The sequence below is a fragment of the Caenorhabditis elegans genome, chromosome X (genome assembly GCF_000002985.6).
Source record: "Caenorhabditis elegans chromosome X".
Classification (NCBI taxonomy): domain Eukaryota; kingdom Metazoa; phylum Nematoda; class Chromadorea; order Rhabditida; family Rhabditidae; genus Caenorhabditis; species Caenorhabditis elegans.
Window position 1 is genome coordinate 11,681,977 of NC_003284.9, and position 25,653 is coordinate 11,707,629.

At 34.9% G+C, this 25,653-nt stretch overlaps 8 protein-coding genes, 1 non-coding gene and 2 pseudogenes across 11 annotated transcripts; 7 read left to right on the top strand and 4 right to left on the bottom strand.

Annotated features, from left to right (window-relative positions):
* The first annotated feature begins 2,584 nt into the window (after positions 1-2,584).
* Positions 2,585-3,812, top strand: hnd-1 (Hand transcription factor 1). The gene is made up of 4 exons (NM_077551.4): positions 2,585-2,893; positions 2,951-3,065; positions 3,200-3,395; positions 3,443-3,812. The coding sequence occupies exons 1-4, from the start codon at positions 2,751-2,753 to the stop codon at positions 3,667-3,669; spliced, it is 681 nt and encodes a 226-aa protein (NP_509952.1). The 5' UTR covers positions 2,585-2,750; the 3' UTR covers positions 3,670-3,812.
* A 1,211-nt stretch (positions 3,813-5,023) lies between these two features.
* C44C10.7 (Protein kinase domain-containing protein) lies at positions 5,024-6,293 on the bottom strand (the record flags this gene model as incomplete). The annotated part of the gene is made up of 5 exons (NM_077552.1): positions 5,024-5,212; positions 5,261-5,515; positions 5,559-5,746; positions 5,799-6,075; positions 6,177-6,293. The coding sequence occupies 5 exons, from the start codon at positions 6,291-6,293 to the stop codon at positions 5,024-5,026; spliced, it is 1,026 nt and encodes a 341-aa protein (NP_509953.1).
* A 2,044-nt stretch (positions 6,294-8,337) lies between these two features.
* Positions 8,338-8,813, top strand: C44C10.10 (Rad50/SbcC-type AAA domain-containing protein; the record flags this gene model as incomplete). Its single annotated transcript, NM_077553.1, has 2 exons — positions 8,338-8,478; positions 8,571-8,813. The coding sequence occupies 2 exons, from the start codon at positions 8,338-8,340 to the stop codon at positions 8,811-8,813; spliced, it is 384 nt and encodes a 127-aa protein (NP_509954.1).
* On the top strand, positions 8,565-10,991 carry C44C10.5 (DUF4456 domain-containing protein). Its single transcript, NM_001373510.2, has 7 exons — positions 8,565-8,753; positions 9,023-9,510; positions 9,630-9,879; positions 9,933-9,991; positions 10,036-10,236; positions 10,334-10,679; positions 10,748-10,991. The coding sequence occupies exons 2-6, from the start codon at positions 9,334-9,336 to the stop codon at positions 10,478-10,480; spliced, it is 834 nt and encodes a 277-aa protein (NP_001359562.1). The 5' UTR covers positions 8,565-8,753; positions 9,023-9,333; the 3' UTR covers positions 10,481-10,679; positions 10,748-10,991.
* Positions 10,992-11,487: 496 nt separating this feature from the next.
* On the top strand, positions 11,488-13,777 carry smcl-1 (Structural maintenance of chromosomes-like protein 1). Its single transcript, NM_077555.7, has 7 exons — positions 11,488-11,687; positions 11,732-12,220; positions 12,302-12,539; positions 12,588-12,646; positions 12,695-12,898; positions 12,987-13,307; positions 13,512-13,777. Exons 1-7 carry the CDS (start codon positions 11,490-11,492, stop codon positions 13,614-13,616), a joined length of 1,614 nt encoding a protein of 537 aa, NP_509956.2. The 5' UTR covers positions 11,488-11,489; the 3' UTR covers positions 13,617-13,777.
* C44C10.13 lies at positions 12,276-12,761 on the bottom strand. The gene is made up of 2 exons (NR_072168.1): positions 12,680-12,761; positions 12,276-12,530 (listed from the first exon to the last, which is right to left on the bottom strand).
* A 1,242-nt stretch (positions 13,778-15,019) lies between the features above and the next one.
* Positions 15,020-16,089, top strand: C44C10.12 (Late expression factor 11; the record flags this gene model as incomplete). Its single annotated transcript, NM_001029290.1, has 4 exons — positions 15,020-15,134; positions 15,177-15,278; positions 15,395-15,456; positions 15,871-16,089. 4 exons carry the CDS (start codon positions 15,020-15,022, stop codon positions 16,087-16,089), a joined length of 498 nt encoding a protein of 165 aa, NP_001024461.1.
* Positions 16,090-16,550: 461 nt separating this feature from the next.
* Positions 16,551-17,122, top strand: C44C10.6 (annotated as a pseudogene). The gene is made up of 4 exons: positions 16,551-16,695; positions 16,739-16,837; positions 16,883-16,944; positions 16,991-17,122. Coding segments are annotated over exons 1-4 (438 nt in total).
* A 384-nt stretch (positions 17,123-17,506) lies between these two features.
* Positions 17,507-18,387, bottom strand: C44C10.15 (MSP domain-containing protein). Its single transcript, NM_001270236.2, has 6 exons — positions 18,265-18,387; positions 18,122-18,217; positions 17,994-18,074; positions 17,895-17,951; positions 17,682-17,747; positions 17,507-17,631 (listed from the first exon to the last, which is right to left on the bottom strand). Exons 1-6 carry the CDS (start codon positions 18,379-18,381, stop codon positions 17,596-17,598), a joined length of 453 nt encoding a protein of 150 aa, NP_001257165.1. The 5' UTR covers positions 18,382-18,387; the 3' UTR covers positions 17,507-17,595.
* A 2,172-nt stretch (positions 18,388-20,559) lies between these two features.
* On the top strand, positions 20,560-22,531 carry C44C10.3 (Major facilitator superfamily (MFS) profile domain-containing protein; the record flags this gene model as incomplete). The annotated part of the gene is made up of 6 exons (NM_077557.5): positions 20,560-20,777; positions 20,832-21,041; positions 21,094-21,349; positions 21,488-21,883; positions 21,928-22,185; positions 22,229-22,531. 6 exons carry the CDS (start codon positions 20,560-20,562, stop codon positions 22,313-22,315), a joined length of 1,425 nt encoding a protein of 474 aa, NP_509958.2. The 3' UTR covers positions 22,316-22,531.
* A 380-nt stretch (positions 22,532-22,911) lies between these two features.
* Positions 22,912-25,262, bottom strand: cyp-29A1 (annotated as a pseudogene). Its single transcript has 8 exons — positions 25,158-25,262; positions 25,046-25,112; positions 24,821-24,939; positions 24,588-24,776; positions 23,922-24,101; positions 23,364-23,874; positions 23,014-23,300; positions 22,912-22,968 (listed from the first exon to the last, which is right to left on the bottom strand). Coding segments are annotated over exons 1-8 (1,515 nt in total).
* Positions 25,263-25,653: the final 391 nt, after the last annotated feature.

Genomic DNA, 25,653 nt, shown 5'->3' on the forward strand with positions numbered 1-25,653 from the left:
GGACAAGATGCCCACAACTCTCGTTGTTCCTAATTTACCATATTATAAGAAATAGGAACAAATGTCGGCACCTACAAAACAGATTAACACTCCGGTGAACGATATGCCAATTATTGTAATCCAGATCATAATAGATTCAATGTTTACATTTTTGACGATGAGTAGAGGCACATGTTCCACAACTTTGCCGCAACAAGAATCATGACGTAATCAGATGTTATTTGGACGTATCCTTAATTGGATAATACCGTTTGTCTGTGTTGTTTTGCCGGCGGTTAAGCAAACAGTTGAACAAATTCTATGGGAAACAAAATAATTAAAACTGGCAGCTTACCAAAAAACTATACTAGAAATAATTATGTTAAATACGCTCGCAAGTTAGTTTTGAACAGTAGTGCTGCAAAATTAGGTCGGTGCTCGACCTCTGAATAGCTTAATTTTAAGCAGATCGCCTCAAAAATTGTTCAAAAATTTACATCTATGCTCAACAAAAATTTCAATTTTGCTGGCTTGTAAGTGGAACGGTGGTCGGAAATCAGAAATTTAATGTACTTTGTCTGCTCATTATATTACTGCGATACTAACAAATAAAAAAACCATATTGTAAAACTTTCAAGATCTCATGTATGCCTTAATTTTCATTAAAATCGTATAAATATTCACCCTTACATGAGAACTATCATAAAATATCTCTAACTTTAGTGTTTTATTCATTGTCAAAAATATTTAACCACATCATTTTGATGTATTTTCCATTTTCTCATGTTTTTGCTCTCACAAGATTAGTTGAGCAAACAAACACATCCTTGTCGAGAGGTGTTCTGAGTCTCATGAACTAATAAATCCTCCTCACCGGATAGTATTACCTGACACATTGCCAGACGGTTGCGTTTTACAACTACAAACGTAAAGTTTATGAGAGTTCCTTGAGCCTGGAGTCTTGAGCAATTGGTTCCCCCTCTCAGTTTTTGCTATAATTCAAAAGCGACTCAAACAAGTATTTGAATGTTTATTGACTGCTGTTATTCCGCCGTTTAATGATCAATACTAGCGGCAAATTTACGACCTGGTTGTAAACTTGATACACTGTTTGAAGATTTCCCAGGAGTCGAAGCGGATTTCTTTCAGTCATCCTAACGGGGCTAGATTTGAATGCAATCAACAGGTGCCGAGTAGCATATGACGGTTTATATTGCACCGTACTTGAAGTAGCGCGCGATGAGAGGGAAAAGGTTGCGCTCGTTTTGACGGCAGAGTTACGCAAAATACCGACTGACTGGAATTTGAGGCAAAAAGTTGTGCTATGGAAATTGAGTAGTGTAAACTGATAAAACCTTGCATAAATGTGATTAGTTTATATTAGATGATTTACTCGGTGTAACCGTATGTGAAATGTGAAATTGAAAGGAAAAACTGTACATATAGGTTTTTTTCCCCCAAAAAACGTTTTTGAAACATTTTTAACACTGAATATATCTACTTTTACTTCAGGATTTAGAAAATAACATAACTATGCCTAAAATTCCAAATAAACCACGTTACATTTCAAAAACTGCAAAAACTTTTTGATGTGAACGAAACCCATAAGTACCAAACATTCCATACAGGAACACCTTTCAAACCAGACTTGGATGCCTTTCTAGGTAGTTTTCATGGATTTTTCTTAGTACTGTTTTTTTTTTGAAAAGATTGCATAAGAAATACTTAGTACATATATTCCAAATTCGTGGGAAATTTTTAAGATAGAGACACCTACACAGATTGATTTCCAGTTTCATTATAAGGCGTTTTCTCTACTTAGCAAGATGTCAGAAAACAATGCTTGCTTTTATCAAATATAAATGTAGATAAGCATTTTTTGAAATAATGGAACACAATCAACAAATATTCACAACTAAATCCCTTAATTTCTGTGCATCAATAATGCCAATGTCTCTACCGTATGATATCAATTGGCTCACTCTGTAATCTAAACAAAGTGTAATTGAGTCCGGCACGGGTTTGTCGGCATCTTTTCGAAGAGGGGTGATTGCGCGAAAGCCGTGCGTCGGGATGCCCAGACAGGGCGGCAAGCGGCTAGTTTTTGATGGCGGGGGATGGTCCGGATGGGAACTCGTATACCGAGAATTCATAAACATTTGTAGACTGTATCTGAACTGTGATTTACTGTGTTGATACTAGTGGATTCTTTAGAAAAGTATCTTAAACTCAAAAAAAAACTTTCTTATAGTCATATTAACTTATGTAGCAATAGTATTTGAATAAATTTTATGACGTCAGATAATAAGTTTCAATAAACATCGCAGCACTAATTGTAAGTGAATAATCCTGTTACTTTATTTGAGAATATAAAAATTATACTTATATTTTTGCCTCAAACTCTGATGCCATGCATATTTCACGGATAACCCATATTAAAAAGTCAAATATCGGAAGTCTATTTTTTTGAACATTTTTGGATAACCATGTACATATACACATCATCAATTTTACAACCCCTTGCCATTCCAGTTTTACAGCCTGTCTTTATACAAAAAATCTCCACCTCAACATAAGTATAATGTCAACAACAAAAACATATTCCAGGCCGGATAGTAGTCTACACAGATCCTCCCACCATCGTGAACCTTTCCTGCCCGCATCTATCCTCCCTTGCGGGGTCTGTCTTCTTGCTCCGCCCACCCGTACCCATCTTGCGTACCTCATTCCTCCGATTCAAGTCAGTGATATATCGCTAGCTCATCTACAAAATGGTCAAATCAACAACTGCTGGAAACAATGCGGTTTCTTCATTAGAATCCACTGATTCCAAGAAGTCAAGAAAGGAAAAGTCTCGCGAGAAGGAGCATCGTCGTGCTCAATGTATCAACTCGGCCTTTGAGATTCTTCAGCAGTAAGTTGTTAACATTTCTTTTCCCTAAACAAATAGCTAACTTAATCTTATTTTCAGACATATTCCATACCTCAAATCGGAAGAGAGAAAGTCGCTGCCAAAGATCAAAACGCTTCGTCTTGCCATGCAGTACATTGATCATTTGAAAAAATTGCTGGGAGGAAATGAGATGGTATGTCGAATCATAATGTTTGTAACTGTAGTAATACTTTTTCGTACCATCAGTCAAAATGATCGTGTTTTGAATTATCTACTGTTTCAAATATCAAATTTCTTCAAATTCCTAACTCTTGTACGTTTTTTCAGCTCGAAACCGATTGCAACGAATCTCGCCCACTCACTCACTCAGATTTCCGTGTCAATATCTCGAATGAGATTAGAATTCGGAACAGTTACCGAGAGAGAGCCCACAATCAGGAGTTGGATGAAGCAACTGTGAAGAGAATTTTGGCTCGCGAAGATCAACGCCGTCGCTGCAGCTCAGTTCCGGAGGGAATACAAAGTAAGATCATAAAAATAGAGACATGGAAAAACAATTGAAATTTTCAGGATATACTCCTTACCAGAGCCGTCAATTCGGACCGATTTCGAACAATGTGTGCAACTTTCGCCACGTAGATGCTAACCAATACAACACCAACTTCATGGAATATCAAACACAAATGGTCCAGGTCGCCAACTTCCCAAATCAGTTCTCGCATGAGTATTACAACTATGGCACATTCCCAGTTATTGATCCAACTTCATTGGAGAACAGTAATCCAATTTTGCAATAACATTGTCTCATGTTATGTTACTCACGGTTTCCTTAATTGATCTCTATATTTCGACACGTTATTTGATTGCTCAACATAATTGTAAAGTCCGTTTCCGGCCATAAACTTTGTTATATTCAATAAATTTGTTACCTAATAAACAGTGCTCTTGAACGAACAAAAATGTTTATGTAATAAGATATTGTGATCCCTGGTGGCCTCTAATCCTACTTATATGGTGCCATGTGAGCCGTAGATGTGGAGGGGAAGGAAGTTGTGGGGAACTTGAACGGACAAAGTTATTTGATACACAAAGGTTATGTCCAGAAAGTCAAGATAATCGGTATTAAACTCTAATTTTTTATTTAAAAAAGTAGTGTTAGAAATATCAATGCACAAAGTATCATATTTTCAATAAACTTTGAAAGTAAAACTACTTCAAAGATTGCAAATTCCTCCTATAATTGAAAAATCATGCGTAGAAAATTACACAGAACAAAAACTGTGGGCCCAAGTTAAAATATTTCCTCTGGATCGCTAGACGCTAAAATTTTGCGAACTGTGTCACAACGGACGAAGTGTCACAACGGACGAACCTTTTTTTACTGAGTGGAATGTGTGGTTATGTTTCTTTTATAGACTAAAACTAGCCCAAAACGATTGAATTTCTTGGTTAGACTTCGCAAAAAAATTCAAAAACTGTTGTATGACGGATAAAAATTTCAAAACAAAACATCAAGTTTTGCTTAAATCTGAAATTTCGTCAAGTTTTATTTGTCGCGAAAATGAACAAAATTGAATGCTTATTGGCTTGGAGGTTGTAACATCAACAAATTTAGTTGAGATAAAAAACTAAAATATGCATTAAAGGGTGATAAGTTATCTCTGCTGCTACTGTTGCAAAGAAGAAAATTCAATTCAGCAACATTTGGCTCTTTTTTTTCAAAATGTTGACCCGCCATAAAACATTTTTCTAAATTTTATTATTCGTTGATTCAGTACATTATTGTATCATATTTGTGAACCCATTGACTGAAAAAGTACATAAATAATCAAATCCGGTAGGTCATTTTATTCTGAAAAAGCACAACCTCAAATTTCCATAATCCTTGAAAATTTTGTAAAACGTAGGAAGAACTGGGGTAAAATATTTCGCGGTGATTTTTTCATATTTATTACAGTTTTAGCAGACCCTATGCTGGTAATTTCTAGGTAAGTGCCGAGCGGTTTGTATTCTTCAATTAAAAAAACATTTCAATTTTACGATATTCTTTCAATTCAATTCATAGACAAGGAGACATAAACAAGAATACATGTTGACAAGTAGGCATAGACAATCAATCGAGCATAGACATAAATAGTTGTCTAATTTAAACTAAAACACACGCAACAATCCATTCTCGTAACAGTGGCCAATGACCTCAGAAGGATTGAAAAGGGATGCATTCTCAATGGCATGAATGACACAATCATAATTGAAACGGTTTGGATCGTTCTTGATAATTGCAACAGAGACTGGCACGAGCCATGGGCAACGCATGAGGAATTGAGCCGGATTACTCTCCTGAAAACGTTGGTAATTTTTGTTTTGAATGATGGTATTTGAACTTACAAAGCTTTTTTTCTGGCACAAGTTAGTTTCCGAGTTTTCATACGAGATCGCGTGAATTCCACTCATTCGAATTGCCAATAGAACCATGCTCAGAAAATCATCCTTTGGTCCAGGAATTCCTCCGACGTGCACATTAACCGAACAATGCTCGCAGCCAAGAAAATCAATATCACGAGAAGGACTTGGAATGGGATGACCACGACGATTGGCAAAACGCCGTCCAATCCCAAAGTCGACAATTTTCACTGGAGCAGTCTGAAAAATATTGAATTGATATTGCCTAAACTTAGAAACTAACCGGAGTCAATCTACTCGCGAACAAAATGTTTCCTGCGTGGCAATCTCGATGAATGAACCCGATTTTGTGAAGGGAGCGAAGTCCATGTGCCATACAATGAACGATTTTCAAAACATTAGATGCCGAGAACCTTCCAGACTTGTTTCGCATCCACACTTCGTCAACACACTCCCCCTCTTTGTGCATTACTGAAAAACAAATTAATTTCCAAAAACTGTACATTACACCTGATAAACTTACCGAAAAAACCGAGGGAACTATCTTGAATAAAATTCCCGATCAGCTTGCTGAACCGAGTCTGTTCAACTTCGCTCAAAGTCTCCACTCTTTGAAGCACCATAAGTTCAAGCTTGTACGAATTTTCGCGCGTCACGGTGCTCAGATCCATAGCTTTGATGGCAAGCTGATTGAGACGATCATCGACATCAACACAAGAATAAACAGTACCAAATGCTCCACCTCCAAGAACGCTGATGATTTCGTAGTTTCGAACATTGTCTCCGACAATAGGAAATGTCTGAAAATGTTTATCGTTTTATTCAGCGGTTCCTCTTTTTATTCTCTCAAAACTGGTGGAAAAAAATCCGTCTTCTCTATGGAAAAACCAACAGAACTCACCATTTTAGAAGATTGAAGGTCCGTTAGGAAACAAGAGAAATGATGAAGAAAAAGAATCAGACTGATCGATAGCTTGTGAAAAAGCTGAAGTGATTGAAAAAGTGAATTTGGCGACATATTGACTTCACGATGACCTCTTTGTTTGAATATTCCACGTTTTGCGAAAAATGAATCTAATTTCTCTTTCTTCCATGATTTTCAGATTTTTAAAAAGTGATCCGTTCGGTCTGCAAGTTTGAAGATAGGCAAACGTTTGTCTAAAAGCTCTGAATAGCTGGTCTGAAAGTCGAGTCTAGGTCAAATATATAATTTATTACGAGATTGACCTGTGAGTCTATAACTTCGGGGTTATGGGTAATCAAGTATGGGCTTTCAGATTTTCACGTTTTCAGGTGATTATCAAGGTCACAAACTAATTTATTTTGAAAATTGACCTGTGGACCTATAACTTTGGAGATATGGGAAATTGAGTATGGGCTTTCAGATTTTCACGTTTTCAGGTGATTATATAGGTCACGAACTAATTTATTTTGAAAATTGACCTGTGGACCTATAACTTTGGAGATATGGTAAATTGAGTATGGGCTTTTAGATTTTCACGTTTTTAGGTGATTATCTAGGTCACGAACTAATTTATTTAGCAAGTTGGCCTGTTAGCCTATAACTTTGGGGATATGGGTAATCAAGTATGGGCTTTCAGATTTTCACGTTTTTACGCGGTTATCTAGGTTACGAACTAATTTAATTTGTAAATGAACTTGTGTGACTATAACTTTGGGGATATGTAATCAAGTATGGGATTCGGAATTTCACGTTTTCAGGTGATTAGCTAGGTCATGAACTCAACATTTTTAAAAATTCAGTTATGCTTGTATAAATTTTGTGACAAGCGTAGTCAAGTTCTAATTTTCAGAGTTTTATGTTTTATGTAATATGCTCTTTTATTCATTAGTTTCAGTCAGAAAATACATAATAACCGAAGTGTCGGAGCAAGATAAGCAAGTTTGTGAATTTTTATGAATCTTCCTTGTCTTCTTTTTTGAACTTTTATAAGAGTAATAACGAGATTTCATTGTAGATTAGAGGAGGGTGTCAGAACAGTTGAAAATGGCCGTGGCCGAACTTTGCCGCGTGTACTCCTCTCGGATAAAATAACATTTGAATTTATTAACAATAAACTTGATCTTTTGTAGAGTTTTCCATATTACTTTTATTTCTTTAGCCTTGTTTTCGAGTTTTTCAGTACAATTCAGTACATAATCATAGTTGCAAAATCATAATTAATTCAAAAAAAAAACTATTGGTTGAAAATTTGATTGTACAATAGATAAGATTTCCAGTTTTATTGCTCCATGCAACTAAATAATTTTTAAAACTAGTGTATTAGAGTTTTTAATTTCTCAACATCCGCTGTAGAGAGATTTTTGTATTACCCTTGCTTTTTCTCACTTGAATACGTTTTTTTAACGTGAGACGGCCTGTTATATTTATAACTTTTCAATTTCCACCTGGACTGTTTTGCTCTCGGACTGTTTTGTCGTCTAGAGAAATATCTAATTTTCACTTTTTCAGTTAGTCACTATAACTTCTACAGCTTAGCAAAAACAGTGCAAACTGTTTCAGAAAACCGCCCGTCCTTATAGCTTTGACAAATGTATACTTTTTTGTGGCCTTTCAAGATTTTGGAAAAACTATCCTAATTTCACCACTTTTCAGTGTCGAAGCTGTCCGAACTTGACACGTTTCTGAATAATAATTTTTTATTAAATATTTTAGTAGTTTATCTCATGCCATTTTATTGATTAAGTTACCTTTAAAGACGTTAGGCCACCAATTTTGGTGATTTTTGGTTACCTATCGGGTTAAAAATTATCTTAACCTCAACAAAATAAAATTAGATAAAATACGTAAAGGATGGTAATCTAATGAAAAGTAATTTCCAAAACCTGCGGCTCGGAAAATTGCGCAAGATTTGAGGTTTCAGCAAAAATAGTGTCAAAAAATGATGTTTCAAACTAATTCCCCTCTAACGATCCTCCTCCTGCAGATGTATTAGTTTTTCCCAATTCATCGCACCTGCCAAAAGATTTTCCCGGCCGAGAGTCTCGCTGTGTGTGACAAGAATGTAGTCTTGAACCATTGGCCGACCGTTTCCAAGATAATGGATCGTGAGATCACAACCCGAAAAAGATGTTGCAAGACAACATTTACAGCGTTATCGATCACCCATCATTTCATCTATTTATTCTTGCCTCTTTCCATGTCGGCCAGCGGAGGCTTTATTATTAAATTGATAGATTCGGTGTGTGCCTAGATTATTTTGTGCTCTATTTATTCATCACGTTAAATATTTTGTCTCCAAATAATTAATCCACTTTAAATTTTGTTTTTCAGATGACGCAGTTGTTGAGTATATCCGTCAAAAATTTTATGTGTCTAGAGGACGTGAAATACGAGTCTTTCGGCAAGATCACCACAATCACGGGACCAAATGGATGCGGAAAATCTGCATTGGTCCGGGCGATTGGAATTCTTACAGGAGATGAGGTGACGGAGTCTTCCAATCAGCAATATGCGGTGAGATTTGGAAAATATATAAATTTTTGGTACTTGTGGGTTTCGTTCCCCCCAAAATGATTTTTAATTATGTAACACTACCTTTTTATTTAAATCCACACGTGAATGTTTATTTTAATACGGTTTTCATTTTTACAAGGCTTAGAAAATCATTTCACTAAGCCTGAGAATGAAAAAAAAAGTTTACGTCTCAATTAGAAAATATGGAAATCATTTTGGGGGGAACGAAACCCATAAGTACCAAAATTTTAATTCAATTTAAATTTCAGGATTTTCTTCTTGACACCAGCCATCCGTGTGTTCTTATCATGGCTTGAAAACTGCCAGAAAAACGACCAAGTCGTTTAAATGCACGATTGACACAACTGACCGTACTTTCATGGTTGACAACTTGCATCGCACGAGAGAGGAGTATTTGCGGGAGCTTGATGACATCACACTTCGTGTTCACGGCAGAAAATTATCCGTCTACAGCTCGTCGTCAAAAGTTACACAAGATAACGCTGAAGATTTTGGTTTATTTTTGGAGGCTATCTTCGACTCAATTGAGCACAAGCCAAAGTACGATTGACTTTGCATTATGATTGAAGAATCTAAACAAAAAGTCGAAAAACACACGAAAATGAAAGAATTGATACAAGTGGAGCAGGGACAATTCATTTCTCTTCATCTCTACAGATTGTTTTTGAACGATTTGGAGAGAAAGTCATTAGAGAAAAAATTGACAAAGGAGCAAGTTAAACTCACCAATATCAAGGTTCGTTTATACTTTTTTGACACTTTGATTAAGCAGTTTGTTTACTGAGAGACTATATATCTTTCATTTATTTACTCAATCAAAATAAGAAAAACGTTTTAACAAGCCAATTTTTTCAGGCATCAAAACAATCGCAGAAAGTTACAAAAAGTGATGATCCAAAAGCAATTGCAAAACAAGCTCCTCCCGCAATGTTCAAGGTTCAAGGCTGTTCAAGGCTGGATGGTGACAGTTTATCCCAAGAGAACGCAGAAAAACCGGCTATTGTCATCGAACTAGAAAATCGACTCGTCCAACAACGTGCACAACGTCGAAAAATCATTGCAAATGTCACTTTACAGGATCTTGATATTCCTGCCAAAGAAGCAGGTATGTGACTCTGAATACAGTTTCAAATAGCATGGATTTACTTCAATATTTAGGTACGTTTTCCTACGACGTCAAACCGGATTATTCCTCCTTACCAGATGAGTTGAAGAAGGTAAGAAAATTTGCCGCCATTTGAAGAAAATTATTCAATTTCAGGAAAGCAACGATGCTGAAACAGTTAAGATGCATCTGCGTACTTTGGAGGAAACGATCCAGGCAACTCGTAACGAATGGGTTGCTGTCAATGGAGCAGAGTATCCGGATATGAGTAATATTTTAATAAGATTCCACGAGACGGACAGCTTTATTAACATAGCAAAGTTACGCACAACTGAGCTAGAAGCCGAAATTGAACAGGTTTATTTAATGTTTTTTTCTGTTTAAATTTTTATGAATTTCTCTGTACCTGTGTATAGAATTACCTTGGTTTTTTGAAGACATTGTTTCATTTCAGGTCAAAGCCAGTCGCCGTACTCATTTCAATCAACGCCTTGCTGCAGTATCATCGTCTGTGAGCAGAATCTATAGAGAGATTTCTGAGGATCCGGATTCCACCGTTTCACTTGCGTCATCCAATGAGGATGAACCGTATGAATGTTGATCTGTTTGTCGGAGGAATAAATGAAGATCTCGAGCCAACTCGCTTCCACCGCGGCGGATCAAGAGGAATCGTTGCTAATCTGGCTCTTGTTCTTGCACTTCACGAGCAAACGGCTTATTTGAAAAATGTGCAAACGCCTTCACCACTCCTCGTGGTTGATGACATTGACAAAAGAATGTCGGAAACGACAAGCAATAAGGTTGGTCAAAAAACAGAAGCTACGGCTCATCTAAAGATAAATTCACTGTTTAATTAAACAAATTTCAGGTCTGTTCGTATCTCACCGGCCAGGACAATACTCAATACATTGTAACCACCCACAACGACAGTTACTTCACTAAACACACCACAACTTTCAGCATGCCAGATATCTAATGTCTTTTTTTACGTGTATCTATTACAATGTTGATACATTTACAAAATATAAAGCCTGACGAAAATTCCTTCACGAACATTCCCGACCATACTCGTCTTTCTTAAATCCGAAGTCCCAAGCTATTTCAATGTGATTAGTATAATAAAGGCAGTTTACCACACTTTCGTTCTTTTTTAATATTCATAATAATAATACTTTTTTGTTATTGTTTGCTAGATAATACTAAAGACTATAGATATAAATATTGTCGGTTCAATTCCATTTCTGAGACGGAGAGCATGAAGTACATTTTCTGATTTAAATACATACTCGGCAAATCATTTCTTTCCCGTTCAACTGCTTTTTACACGATTTTGGCCATTTCTACAACAGTGTCGATAGTTTTTGTTTTGCAGATAGACGCAGAGAAAACCAGCACCCATACGAATGCAGGGTTTCTCCCTCGCTGCACTTGTGGCCGTGGCCTAAGAATACAAGACGTGCTCATCATTGTCTGCTATTTTTTTTGAATTAACTATTTGCGTTTGTTTTTTTTTGTCTTTTTTGTCTTCAATTTTCTTGTTTTAAAAATGTTATTTATCACAATTTGATGTTGATTCTGACCGCTTTTTTTAAATTTGTTTAATTGCAGACATGACGTACCCGCAGCAACGACTACTAACAGTTGACATTCTAAATTTCAAATGTTACCAACACCACAAAAGCTTCGGGCCATTTGACCATGTGACAACTTTTATTGGAATGAATGGGTGTGGAAAATCGATTATGATAGAAGCTATTGCCTTTGTATTTGGCGAAGACTTACCTGATCCCAAAAATCCGCACAACGAGGTTAGCATAACATTATGAAAATCGAGAAAAAAATTATTTTACAGCACCTATTCTATGACTACAACATTCGATGCGTCGTGAGTTTGAAGTTCGAAATGCCAGATGGATCAACGAAAAGATTTACGAGAATTGGACTGAAAACTACATACACCTACATGATCTTCAATAAATACGTCACAGAAGAAGAATATTTATTGGAACTTGGAAAAATGAATTTCAGATTTGCTGGTCAAAATATATCTGTCTACAACAAAACAACACTAAAAGTCACCCGCAAAAGTGCAGAAGAACTTGGAGCATTTTTCGACATAGTTTCCAACTCCATTGAGTTCAAACCAGAATACGATGAGCTAAAAGCGAAATTGAATTTTGCGGAGAGTACTGTTCTCCGGTGGGCAAAAATGATTGATAGCATTGAACTAGAAAAAGAAAAGTTTATCACCTTGACGCTTTACAAGCTGTATTTATGTGATAAAGAAATCCAGGAAACCAAGGAGAAGTTTGTCGCAGAGCAGTTAAAAGTGAACGCAAAGGTTTGTTTTTTGTTAATTTATAAAGTAGAAGTGTACAAATAAAATTGTGAAAAAAACCTTCAATGCTTTTATTTTTTCCAGAATGCAAAGATGCCATTAAGAATTTCAAGATACTCAGAAGCAATTCCGAAACAAACTCCATCACCAAACTTTAAAAACAATGCGATTGTTGTCCGACCAAAGACTCACAATCATTACGACAATTTGATTACGGTGGACAAGCTGAACAGTTATTTGAATGAAAAAGTGACAGAACGTCGGGAGCTTCTTCAATTTGCTGTGAATCATCCAAACATGAACATTCGGTTTTCTGAAGAAGGTGAACATGTTTGTTATTAACTATTTTTTATTTATCTATCGTTTTCAGGCCCAAATATCTATGCAAGAGAAATTGACTACACTGAATTGCCAGAGTACTATAAGAAGGTTTGTAATGCATTGAAATTTAAAATATATTACCCAATGAGTTTGCAGGAAAGTGACGATATTATAGCTACTAGCTATAAACGCTCTATGCTTGAAAAAGAAATCAAAAAAATTCGTCAATGTTGGTTGGACGAGAATAATATCAAGGATGACGCAAATATCGATAACATAAACATGAGAATCAAGGAAGCAACTACGAAACATACATTGGCTCTGAACATTGAATCAGAGGCACGTTTAAATTGGGAAAAAGTGAGTGTAAAAATCTACAAGACCATATCAAAACTTTAAGTGGCATGGCTACTGAAGTACAATACCACATTATTTTGTAAATTTTCAGCTGAGAGTCATGCGAAGTGCACGTTTCAACAACTTTATGGCACCTTTACAAACGTCACTGAGCAGAATTTACGCTGAAATCGCGCAGGACGAGGATTCTCTCGCTTTTCTTAGACCATTGGACGAGGAAGAGCCCTACTTGGCAATTGACGCATTTGTGAAGGAACGCCACAGTGAGCACATTTCAACTCGAACGTTTCACGGTGGGTCCAGAATGATTGTTGATTTGGCTCTCATTTTTGCTATCCATGAGTGGAAACCTTCGCCACTTGTTGTCATCGACGATATCGACAGGAATTTGTACCATGAAGCAAGTAAAAAGGTTAGTACATATCTCGTTCAATCATTTATCAATATACATCTGAATGCAAAAAAAAACAACTGTATTTCGTTCAGTGCAATGTATTCTCAAAGTTTTGTCAAGCTGAAAAAATAAACGGAAACTTGAGACTGATTTTTAAAAAGTTGTGTCGTCGGCTGTAACAGTTTCTTATCAAATTGCCTAAAGTTAACGTGGTGCTTTCAGATTGAGCCATACCTCTCACGTCAGAAGCAAACCCAATTCATTGTGACAACAAAAGAGGACAGTTACTTTACAGAAGTCACCAAAACGATCACTCTCGAAAACTAATGTATAATTTGTATTTTGAAACATTTTGTTACTGGTTTTGTTACTGGTATGTCTCACACGATCTTCAATTTTTCTTCATTTATTTCTTGCGCATTCTCAAAGTTGTTTCTTGTAAAATTGTTCAAAGCATATACACCTCGAAAATAAATTTCAGACTTTTATTTATTTTTTTATTGAACGGTAAATACAAAACTACACTGTAATTTTTTGAATACAGTCAGGTTACAATCAAGAAATTACAGCTTTTTGATACAAAACATTTTGAATCAGTATAACTACACTTCAGTAGAAAGTATAGTAACAAAAACAATTAATATAATATTTGATTTAAATATATTAAAGATTTAAACAACAACTGTAAAGTGACGTGTAAATTACTCAGTGTAATCTTCAATGTTATGCGCAAGAACTGATCTACCAATATTTGAACATTATTTTGTTTTGCACATTTCGTTGTTAATTTTTTGTATAAATTGTACATTAAAATAGTTCCTAACAAATATACTTTTAAATATTGCATAAAAATGTAATTTGTGGGATAATATATTTCTGACTGCGAATCTGAGAAAATTGCAAATTCGTTTTCGTTTTTGATTGGGAGGTTGATACAAAAGCAATAATCAGTCAATAGCATCAGTAAGTCTGTTCCGGGAAGTACATCAAGTGTTAATTTTTTCTGGAAAACTTCACAAAGTTTACAGAGAATTTATGGCAGCCCTGGACAATCATGGAAAAAAGCAGGAAATCGAAAGGAACCTCTAAGAATTGTTACATTTAACCCTACCGTATTTTTTTAATTTTAGCCTTAAACGGAGAAATAATTCTCTTGCAGAAGTGAAAACTATCTACCGACTACTGGTGACAGCACAGAACTAGAAGCAGACATTGATTCAATCTTGAAATTCAATTCAACATATCGATTCTCTTCATTTTACTCCAATTTTATAACAATTTGCACACATGTTATGGTGGAAAATAGGAAAACTTAAAGGAACTGCAAAATGCTTCTATAATCTGATATATATAATTTCTGTACACATAGAAGGACAATTTTGACTTTTGATTGGTGTATATGATACATAAAGACTAGTAAAGATGTTAGAGCAATTCAGGGAAAATGGAATTTCAAGGTTTCCGATCAACCTGTGAAGTAACCGATAAAGTCCTACATACCACAGCATTGAGGATGGACCACATCAACGTATAGGTAACACTACAATTTGTTCACAGGTATAATTTAGTTTGAAACCTGCGGTTCTCTCAGACATTTACATTTTTCTAATGATATGCGGTGGGACTTTTCTTGTAGGGCCATGAATGATCGCGTTAGTGTTTTTTATTGCACAACGATCAACCATTTGGTCACAATTCTTTTTTTTTTAACTGTCAATTTCAGTTATAAAATGACAACGTTTTGCCAAAACAGTATGAAAAAATTTTGCTTCGCTGCTGTTTCGTTGCGCTCCTCGAGTAATTCGGACGGTCTAGACGGTTACATGCTGGGACCTGTGGATATCAGTCAGTTTTAAATGTTGTATTAAATACATTCATTGTTTATAGGAATTATTGCTGCATACATTCACCATAACAACACGTATCACGGAGGATTCACGTATGAACAGATTGGCCATTTTGTCCGCATTATGAAAAACCGAGAAAAAAGTACGATTTTTGATGGTTTTACTTTATTTATACGTGAATATGTGAAAACATGTGTAGTTTTTTTTTTACAGTTTCATAAGTGTTAAAATATAATCAAACGAATATCAAAGCTTTAGCTCACGACGTTCCGAACAATTGGCGAAATGTTTGCACTGCTATTGAGACAATTATGGATGAGGTATATTAAAATGTGGGCAATAAATAAAACCAATTTTTATATTGCTAAAATGGCCATTGTAATAAAATTTATCAACAAATTATGGAAACGTTTTTATTTCTGATCAAACGGCGGTAAAAACTGAGTTTGTCCCACTTTTCGAGAGATCTAAACCACTGTCACATACTCGATGTTGCCAATATCAGAATACAAATATTGAGGGTTTTCAAAAATAGTGGAAAGCCGAGTTTTTCCAGCTCTTTGACTCAAAATTAAGAAAAAGTCCGAACTTTTTTGAATAGATTTATATAGGTATATTTTGTCATGTTACAGTTAGCAATATAGGAATGATTTCAAATCATTTTTCCACTGGCCCAAACTCCAACTTTAAACATTGAAACCAGACAATAAGAATTCGGAACATTAATCTTTCAGTATCAACTTATGGAGAGAAAGAAAAAGGTCCAAATGCAACAACATTCCACACACAATCGTCAATCATCAGATATATGCTTCAAAGTCCCAAATCAGATTCGTGTGAAGGCTCAAACGAAGTGCTCTGATCTGGCAAGTGAAATGAAACGCAGAGAGGCTGCAATTCAAGAATTCGAAAACTTCTTTTCTAGCTTGGAAAACGACTATCCAAATCCATAAATTTTTCAGTATTCAAATCAATTATACTTTTCTAACTCTATATCTCCATATCTTACGTCCACTTTCAAAATTGACAATTCCGATGGGTATCTCTATAAATTTATTCTCGATTTACTTTTGTATTCAGATTATCTTTTTCAAAAAATAATCTAATTTTCAATGTCATTCAGGTTTTGTTTCTTCTCAAATTTCTGCAATGAAAGACTTCTGGTCAATTCTCTCGGACTCTTTGACTCTACCACCTGTAACACATGCCACAGATATGGCTCCTTCACACTCACATGACTAGGAAGCATATGAATTGGTCTCAACCCGACAATGAGACACGATGTAAATCCATGTGAGGTTCTCGTTTAGTCTTTTCTCTCATTAAAACAACCTACGTATTCAATTTTTTTAAATTCAATTCTTTTAATGATTACGATTTTTCAGTTCTATCAAGAAACTTCAATCAATCTACAATGAAACTAGAGAAAACAAAGCAATCGGATGACTATTATAAAAAATGGACCCGAGAGCAATTGTGTGAACATGCCGAGCCACTGCGTAATCTAAAAAATCCATTCGCAGACATGGGAACTTTCCTATTCAGTACTTCTAACTTTGGTAAGTTGAAACTGCTTTGTATTGTTTAAAAATGGTTGCATAGATGCTATTGCACGACTGATCCATCACAACAATGTTTATCACAATTGTACTACGGCCGAACAAAAAGGAAATCTTTTTTCGTATCTTCACATGCGTTGATGTAATTTTTTCAGTTTTTTTCCAATTAAAAAAATCAATCTTTCAGTTCTTGAGTTTCCGCACAGTGTGTCAATGTTCTTGACCAAAGTTTTCAGACGCGTTGCCGCAGTAAGTTTAATTTATCCTTTTTAGTCTCTTAGATTGACATTTTCAGATCGAGAGCAAAAAATGCATCGTTGGTGAACCATCATCCAAGTGTTTTTTCAAATCAACTGATGAGCATGCATTCACGGGTAATCGTTTTACAAGGAACAGAACCCCATATTTCGGAATATTAGAGCCATAGGTACATATATCCATTAAATGCACACTAAATTTTTGTCTCGTCAAAATAATCTCAACCGTTTACTTTTCAAGTAACCCTTTTAAATAAAAGATCAATACGGTTTTCACAAAATTAATATGTAAACATCTATTTTATGTCTGTAATTTGTACTAAGTATTGTTATTTATGTCAATTCCAGTATTGTTTTTTCAATTTTCTTTTTTAAAATAGATATTACTAAGTACATTTAGGTTTGGTTTTGATACGCACATGCTCCTCAAATACATTTCCTATTAGCTCAATCTTTTTACATTCTTTGTTTAATGAATTCATTTTCATTTTAAACCTAATAAATGACGACGTTCAAATAAATACAGTTAATTAGTTACTAGTTATGGTATGTTTCTCGATCATTTTTTATTGCATTGTTAATAACTAAAATAAATAACATATGTATTATTCTATGAATCATGATGAAGAATGCCATAAGTTTACTAAAAATGAATTACTTCGGTGGTGCCAATGTTGTTCTGAAGTTTAAAATTTAGTAGTTTATACAAAATATTTTCTAGAAACTTACAAAAGATGATGCTTGAAGATGAAATGGCGATGCACATGTTGATGTATGTATTGAAATAGGAAGCTGCTGACAGTGACAATTATTATAGTTGGATGTTATTATTAGTCTAGAAGTGATCTACTTCGTCAGATTTTTTCGATTTCGATTGAATTTTTTTTTTCAAATTTTAATCTTACTTGATTAAAGTTGTTAAAAAAAAGAATTCAAACTTACAGTATGTCCTGTAGTTTTTTTAATGTTGTTATGGAGAGCGTTCAAAATGGGAAGATTCTAAAATAGAATTAAGATTCGTTAAAATAAAATAATTTCTACCTCATAAACAAGAGTTGGATTTGCATTTGGACCGTTTCTCAAAATGGGAAAACAGGGAGAAGTTGGAGATCTTGATGAAGACTCAAACAAGATTTATTCATACCAGGTAACTGCGTTTTTCAACCTACCGTAGCACTATCGGTATGGGATCCCAAAAACACCGAATATGACGTCTTTGTTTTTGGTAAGGTTTTAGTCAGTTCGAGAGGATTTGATTGCAGTGGCTAAAATTGCGTTAGGAATTAGCCGTCAATTCTGCAAAATAGCTTACGACTATTTTAATTTTGCATCCAGTGACTGGTGACATTGACACTTTCATTTTCACGTTTGTAGGGATTTCAAAATTGATCGTTCTGGTTCCTTCCGGGAAATCGATTAATAGAGCCATTCTTCAGAGATCGGAAGAATTGTAGAGAGGAATGAAGAATTCCGCCGAGGAGCACCTTTTATAATTCTAAATTTGCATATATTGACCAAGGATTGGAGACGATAGGAATGAAGAAATATGGACAGTTTGATGGGAGTGACTCATTTTATTGCACATTCCCTTAATTTTTCAGAGTTCGGATGGGCCGGACACGTTGCAAGGAGAACAGATGAAAGATGGACAAGACTGATGACGGAATGGTATTCAAGAAATCGGAAAAGACCTGTTAGAAGGCCTCAGATGAGATGGTCCGGCTCTCTGACGAAGGAAATCACCACGAGGATAAAATGCGATGACATCATCACCCCATGGTCCATCTAAGCAAAGGATCGAGAAGCTTGAAAACCTGTGATCCGCGCCGTAAGCGAAGAACGGATTGACTAAGTATCCTAAGTAAGTAAATAAAACATGTTCAACAATTTCACAGTTTTTTCAAGTTTTTCAAGTTTGTTGGGTCTGGTCTAAATCATTCATTAACATCTTAATTCATATAGAAACAAAAAGAAATCGAAAAAAAAAATTTTTTTTCTTCAGGCTGGTCTGGAAGATGTCGGAATGGGGTAGTAACAATATGTAACAATAAAAAATTATTGAGAGAAAAAATACGGAAACTTTATCGTTCACCCTAATATTTTCCCAATGCTCATATTCATAATCAATAATTTTGCACACTTGTATCCCAAACGACAAAATTTATAGAGAAATAAAGTTTGAATAGTGTGCCAATTCGTCCATCTTTTCAAACAACGTCCAATCCTTCTGAACAGTCCAAGTTGTACAAATCACCACATCTGAAATAACCGTTCTATTAGAGTCAATTCGGTTCAAAATGGTTTGTTTGTTGTTATACATAGTTTTAAAAATCCACGTTTTATGTACATGTGCAGGTGGATTACCTGCACATCAAATTGGGTTTAAAAATCACGTGAACATGTTTCAATTTTCGTGAAAACCAGGAAAAAATATATGATTACAACTCTCTAACGCGTACAACAAGCGCTTGCTATATTATATTCCCCTGCTTTGATATATACATATTTAAAAAAACCAACTTGTATGTTTTAGGCTGACTGAGGGGATTCCTCACTCGGCTATCAATTCCACGCAAAGCATTTATCCAAAATCTAACATTTTGGTAATCATGAATTCGAAGACACTTGAAGTTTGGCATATTCCCAGATAGCCAGTGACGAATAAACAACTCAATGTCTTGTAAGGATAAGTTGTTCTTCCAAATTTGTGCTTCTTCGCACTTTATGTTCATCAAATCTTGTACGGTTATCTGTCTGCCATTGAACACTTTTATTCGTGGAATGTTAAACAACTGAAATGAATTTCAATGTGTGTATTTGCGATATATTAAAGTTTACATCTTGTATCACAACTTGAACCTTGTGTGGTCTAATGCTATACTGAAAAAAAATCAAAATTTGAATGTCGCGGGAAATTGTTTTTGAAAAAAAAGGAAAAATAATGGACGGCAATTTTCACCGGCAATATTCAAATTTCGGACAATTTTTGAACATTTTCTCTGTATTTAAAAGTCAGATAAAAGTTATTTTCTAATAAAGCAAATATTGTTCTATATTGTACCATTACATTTTTATGAAAAATATCGGGGGAACATGCCCAACCGTCTCACTTTGTAGAGTTGCCGGTCAGCAATTGCCGCGCACCCCGCGATCAAGGTTCGAACTACATAGTGACGCAACGACATTGCACTCTATATAAAGTAAATAATGGCTTAACAATTAGGCTACTCCCCTTGAATCAGCCGATGCCCCCCCCCCCTGGTGGCAATACCCATGCGCATTTTCATTTATTTCAGGAATTTATTATTTTCCCCGAAGTCGGACAGTTTTTGGGAATGTTATGTTCTCTAAAAAATTATTACAGAACTCATTGAAACGCATCAAATGAAATAAAATTTGTAAAACTTTCAGTTATAAATTTTTTTACGAAGATTTAGTACTGGGGGAAGTTGTTCCTAGGGTCTGTTCAACATTTTTCCCTAATTTTAGTGTTCTCTACAAACTTGAAAATACTCTCGAAGATGTTTCAAAGATCAATGATACTGGTCGTTATCACCAATTCATTTATTTCATCTTTTAAAAGATACTGAACTTCATTTGGGCGATAATGTTTTACGATGTTAATCGATTTCATCTATGCGTTTTCGTAACTTGGCAGCTCGTCAATTTTGCTGTCGGGCAATATATTTTCAATATTTTCTCCATTCACGTTCCAAAATGGAAATGTGGAGATGGCCCAGTAACAAAAGATTGCAAAGTCTACCAGTCTTGTCCGAAGGATAATCTCACGTTTGTAGATCCTATTTTTACATCAGTTGCTATGGAGTGAGTTATTGATTTTAATTGAGTTTCAATATAAAGTGAACACATAAATTTAAGTTTCGATTGGGTTTGTGGTTCTTCTGCTCATTATCAATCATTTTTCTCGTTGGTTCAATATCTGGGTGTTCTTGTTGGAACTGTTTTATTTGGAACTTTGTCAGACAAATATGGGCGGAAACCAATTGGAATTTTAGTAATAGTGATTGCAATTATTTCGCTTCTAGGTACCGGACTTTCTCCAAATCGCCAATTGCTTTTTATAGCACGGAAAGTATTTTATGACAATTTTGGCTACAAACTTATAAGTTAATTTTTCCAGATTTTGCTCCGGCTTATCAATTGCAGGTGTTCTAGTATGTATATGTGCATGGATCCTTGAATCGATTCTATCTCACCAGAGGATGGTTATACGTGCATTTTTCAATTGGGGGTGGACAAGAGTTTTCATTACAGTTGTATGTTATTTGACACAAGAATGGAGATTGGCTTCTTATGTATGTGCAGCGTGTCTTGTTCCAGCTCTTCTCATGCTGATTTTCTTGATTCCAGAGTCTGCCATATGGTTACATAGCAAGGTTAGAAATATATCTTGTCTTTTTAAAATTTTTAAAAATTTTATAAAGTTACTTGATCGAAACTTAATACTTTCAATGAAAACTTTTGAAAAATGATCTGTAATTTTGGTGCAATTAATTTTTCAATGCCAATTTCAGGGTGAAACTGCAAAAATGATTGAGAGTGAGAAATTCATGGCAAAAATCGCAGGAGTTTCTTATGTTCCAATTGAACACAAACTGATTCACTCAAAAACTTTATTAGAAACTCTCAATACGAAAGGGTTATTCAAAAAGCTGTTCGTATTATGGATCATGTGGTTTTTCGTTGCTGTTTGTGGATTTGCAAATGATTTGAATTCAAACAGTCTTGCCGGAAACCTTTACTTGAATCAAGCGTTATTCGGTATATTACTTGTGCTGTCAAAAATTGTACTGCTTTTTGTGGATACCAAATTTGAAAACTTTAAACGGAGAACGTTGCATCAAGGATCACAATCCGGAATGATAATTAGCTTTCTCATTTTAGCAATATTTTTATGGATTGACTATCATGTGAGTTTTCTAGTGTGAAAAAACTTCAAAAATCGGCTTTTTAGGGAACAGGTTTCCTAATCGTTTACCTTTTTGGAACAATGTTCATCGAATACACATGGGATGCTGTATATCTTTGTGCTATTGAATCGATGGAAACTTCTTCTCGAGCAAGTGCAGTTGGCTCATGTTCATTAATGGCTAGAATTGGTAGTCTTTTGGCACCATTTCTTACTTATGCAAACACGTGGTGGCCCCCTGCAGTTTATTTCACTATTATTGTTTTGGGGACTGTAAACTTGATAATATCATTTATGTTTTTGGTAAGTGGAAGCAATATTGAATTATTTTAATATTTTGTTTTAGCAAGAAACGAAAAATGTAAATTTGGATGAAGTACAAGTTAACGACGATGAGGCACAGGAAGAGAAAATTGCGATGTTGCAGACCTAATTATATCAATACAATGATATTTATTAGGAAATTTACACGCTTTCTTAAGCATTTTTTATTTTTTATTTTGGAAGAAGTTAACATGAAATGTTTATTTTCACATTTTTGTAGCATACTTTTAAAAAACTTTGGCACATGGTGTAGTAGCTGAACCCGGAATTGTTTTTGATGTATGAAGGTCCGTAAAGATCAGCTTCAAATAAAACTATGATTTAAGTTTTTACAAAACAAGACCATGCATTTTGCTGCCGCAGCTGCAAATACTACACAAATACAACAATTTTTTCAACAACAGCACATTTATTATATCTTCATATACTATCAAAAATAAATGTTTGATTTTTTGAATTCGGCATTTTTACCGCCGTATTCCTTATATTCATTTCATGTAATATGATAAGATTATAATCTACAGTTGATCAGTTTGTCTTTGTTTTTTTCTATTTAATTTGATACTAATTCTTACTTTGTTCTTTTTCTATTATAACGTTGATGTTTGAAACTTTATTTTCCGAGACAATACATGTACGTGATAGAAATGAGATACATCAGATGAATTTAACTTGCGCGAATTAATAAGTTATTGAATGCTGCTATCAAAATTGTCTTCTTATTAATTTTACAGAAATTCCATTGGAAGGTCTTGCCACAGCCTGAAATTTGGCACATAAGTTTAAATTAAAAGCAGGTTGCTATACCTCAAACATTGGTTTTGTTGAATAAAAACCACCCATTGGTTCTAACCGGAAATTTTTCAATATGTGAATCATCATGACTTTTTCGTTCAATAGGGCGAATTTTTCACCAATGCAGTTTCTGAGGCCCGCCGAGAAAGGCATAAAATCGTAAGCGTTTCTCTTGGCGATTTCATCAGGAAGAAAGCGGTCAGGGTCGAATTTATTCGGGTTCGGAAAGACTTGTGCATTTGAATGCAGAGCAAGTGGAGCAATTGAAACATTTGCACCAGAGGGAATAGTCATCCCGTCTGAAAAATGAATATCTATAGATTTTCGATCTCTAGTTTCAAAGTTAGACAAATTCCACTCACCGAATTCCATGTCATTAATAAGTTTTCGTTGCAGAGAAGGCACTGGAGCTATTATTCTTTTTGATTCGTTCAGCACTCTCTCAGTGTATTCTAGTTAACTAATTCCTTCCGAAGTGACTTCGTCATTTGGTTCCTCTCCAAAAATGTGCACAATTTCTTCATAAACCTTTTCCTGAATATCAGGATTATGTGCCAAGTTCCAACATGCCCACGATACTGATGTTGTTGTAGTGTCATGGCCGGCAAACATGAAAGTGTCCACCTCCTGGCGGATATCTTCTGACGTCAAACTGTTTGACTCCTCACTATTGAGCAGAATGTCTAAAAAATTCATTTTCCTCTTCGAAGTTTCTTTCTCCACTTCGCCCGATGCAATCGCAGCTTTTCTGTCTGCGATAACGTTGACAGTGAAAGTCTTCATTGTGTTTAAATGCGCATCTTTCTGTTTTTTAAGCCCAAGTGCCCAGTATATTGCAGGAATTTGGTAAGATGGATTGATGGCGTGAGAAATCTGAAAAAAGTACATAGACTAAATTAACAATTTTTTATTGAACATACCGCCATGCTGTTAAAACCTTCTACAGCTTTCACGTACGGATGATTATGATGCATTTGTGCATTAATTTTTGTACCTATTGCTGCTCCACAAATGATGTCCAACGCACATCGCTTGATATATGGAAACATGTCTACAGTTTCCTCATTGTCAGCAAACTTTTCAAGGTGCTCAATCATGATCTTAAAATAAATATTTATATTAAAGTCGGAGTTGCGCCAGTGGGGATTTTGTCTAACAGTAAATACACTTAAAATAATCCAAAACAACCGGATATAAAAATAAAACACTGCAAACATTTGTAGTTTTTTTATCCGGTCAAAGTTTTGGAAAATCGCAAAAAAATTGAAAAATATTAGCTTTTGAGGAGATCCAGAATAATGTCGCACCCCATACAATGTTTTAATACAAATAATTAAAACAAAATTAAGGTATAAAAAATGTAGGAGAAACTTTTTTTGGTCGACTTCCAAAATTATGAGTGGCAAAAACTGTGTAATTGTCACTTTTTGACTGTAAATAGAAAATTTTCATATTTTTTTTTGAAAAGTTTTAATATGATATTGGGTCATTTTGGGGCCATATGAGTAGTTTTTAGAAAAACAGAAAACCTTATATAAAAATCAATTTTTCGATACTGTCTCAAATAATTATCGTATTTTACTCACTTTAGTCTCTGAGTAGAACACTTCCAAATAGCCTTCAAGTTTTGCGAAATGAAACGTAGGTGTTAATAGTTTTCTATGGGTCCTCCACCGTTCACCAAACCCTTCAACAAGAACTCCGCCGCCAAGCCAAGGAAGGAAAAAATTATAGTCGTCACCTTTATTGAGCTCTGTAGTGGATTCGACAAGTTTCTGAAATTATATTATTTTTTGTCTTTAACTGAAAAATATCAAACCGCAATAGTTTTTCCATCTAATGGCCAGACATAAAGTTTTCCAAGAATATGATACTTCATGACACTTTTTCCTTGGCTTCTAGTTTCATCAGCAGTTTGACGGAATATTTCTGTGATTTCTGGAAATCATCAATTTGAGAGTGTACAACACAATTAATTTTTGTATGAAAAGATCAATTGAAAGATGTTATTAAAATATGAAAAAATTGAATTCAAAAAACTAACCTGTTTGTGACTTATTCTTGAATGTTTCTGTGTTCCCGAAGATTGGATGAGTCGGTGGACCGGGAATCTGTAATTTTAACCAATGAAAATATGAATTAATTGACTCAATCACCTTGTCATCGTATTGCCTGTACTTTCAAATAAGTTGAATTGTCTTCCACGACCATGGTTTAAAACTTAGAAGACATATTAAAATGATAATTAAAATCAGAGCCATTTGAATATAGATTTCCAATTTTATCAAGTTCGCTTTATTCTTCTTATATACAAAAACATTCTCACAGAAATTACGCCCAGTCGCATTATTACACGTGCATCCTCAAACTGATCAGTGGGTAAAGTATAGTTGATCAACGAATTTATTTGGGAGAATTAATTTGAAACCTTCCAACCAGAAGGAAAATTGTTTTTTTTTAATTTTTTGGGAGCACTTTTTGCAATTTCATGAAATAAAGAAGAAGGGCTTCCTATGATTTTCTCGTCATTTTAAAATAAATAAAAAAAACTGATTTTGGTTAAATTCCGTAAAAGCAAGCCTATTTTGTTTGGTATTTTCTAGGAGAAAAAAAAGTTCTGAACAGTTTTATAAAATAAAAAAAAGGGCTTCT

Coding starts and splice junctions, on each gene's coding strand:
- hnd-1 (NM_077551.4), top strand. CDS start 2,751: ATGGTCAAATCAACAACTGCTGGAAACAATGCGGTTTCTTCATTAGAA. Junction 2,894..2,950: donor GCCTTTGAGATTCTTCAGCA/GTAAGTTGTTAA, acceptor TCTTATTTTCAG/ACATATTCCATACCTCAAAT. Junction 3,066..3,199: donor TGCTGGGAGGAAATGAGATG/GTATGTCGAATC, acceptor ACGTTTTTTCAG/CTCGAAACCGATTGCAACGA.
- C44C10.5 (NM_001373510.2), top strand. CDS start 9,334: ATGATTGAAGAATCTAAACAAAAAGTCGAAAAACACACGAAAATGAAA. Junction 9,511..9,629: donor TTAAACTCACCAATATCAAG/GTTCGTTTATAC, acceptor CAATTTTTTCAG/GCATCAAAACAATCGCAGAA. Junction 10,237..10,333: donor TAGAAGCCGAAATTGAACAG/GTTTATTTAATG, acceptor GTTTCATTTCAG/GTCAAAGCCAGTCGCCGTAC.
- smcl-1 (NM_077555.7), top strand. CDS start 11,490: ATGACGTACCCGCAGCAACGACTACTAACAGTTGACATTCTAAATTTC. Junction 12,221..12,301: donor AGTTAAAAGTGAACGCAAAG/GTTTGTTTTTTG, acceptor TATTTTTTCCAG/AATGCAAAGATGCCATTAAG. Junction 12,647..12,694: donor TGCCAGAGTACTATAAGAAG/GTTTGTAATGCA, acceptor ATGAGTTTGCAG/GAAAGTGACGATATTATAGC.
- C44C10.15 (NM_001270236.2), bottom strand. CDS start 18,381: ATGGCTCTATTAATCGATTTCCCGGAAGGAACCAGAACGATCAATTTT. Junction 18,218..18,264: donor GATGCAAAATTAAAATAGTC/GTAAGCTATTTT, acceptor ACGCAATTTTAG/CCACTGCAATCAAATCCTCT. Junction 17,632..17,681: donor ATCTTCAAGCATCATCTTTT/GTAAGTTTCTAG, acceptor TTTAAACTTCAG/AACAACATTGGCACCACCGA.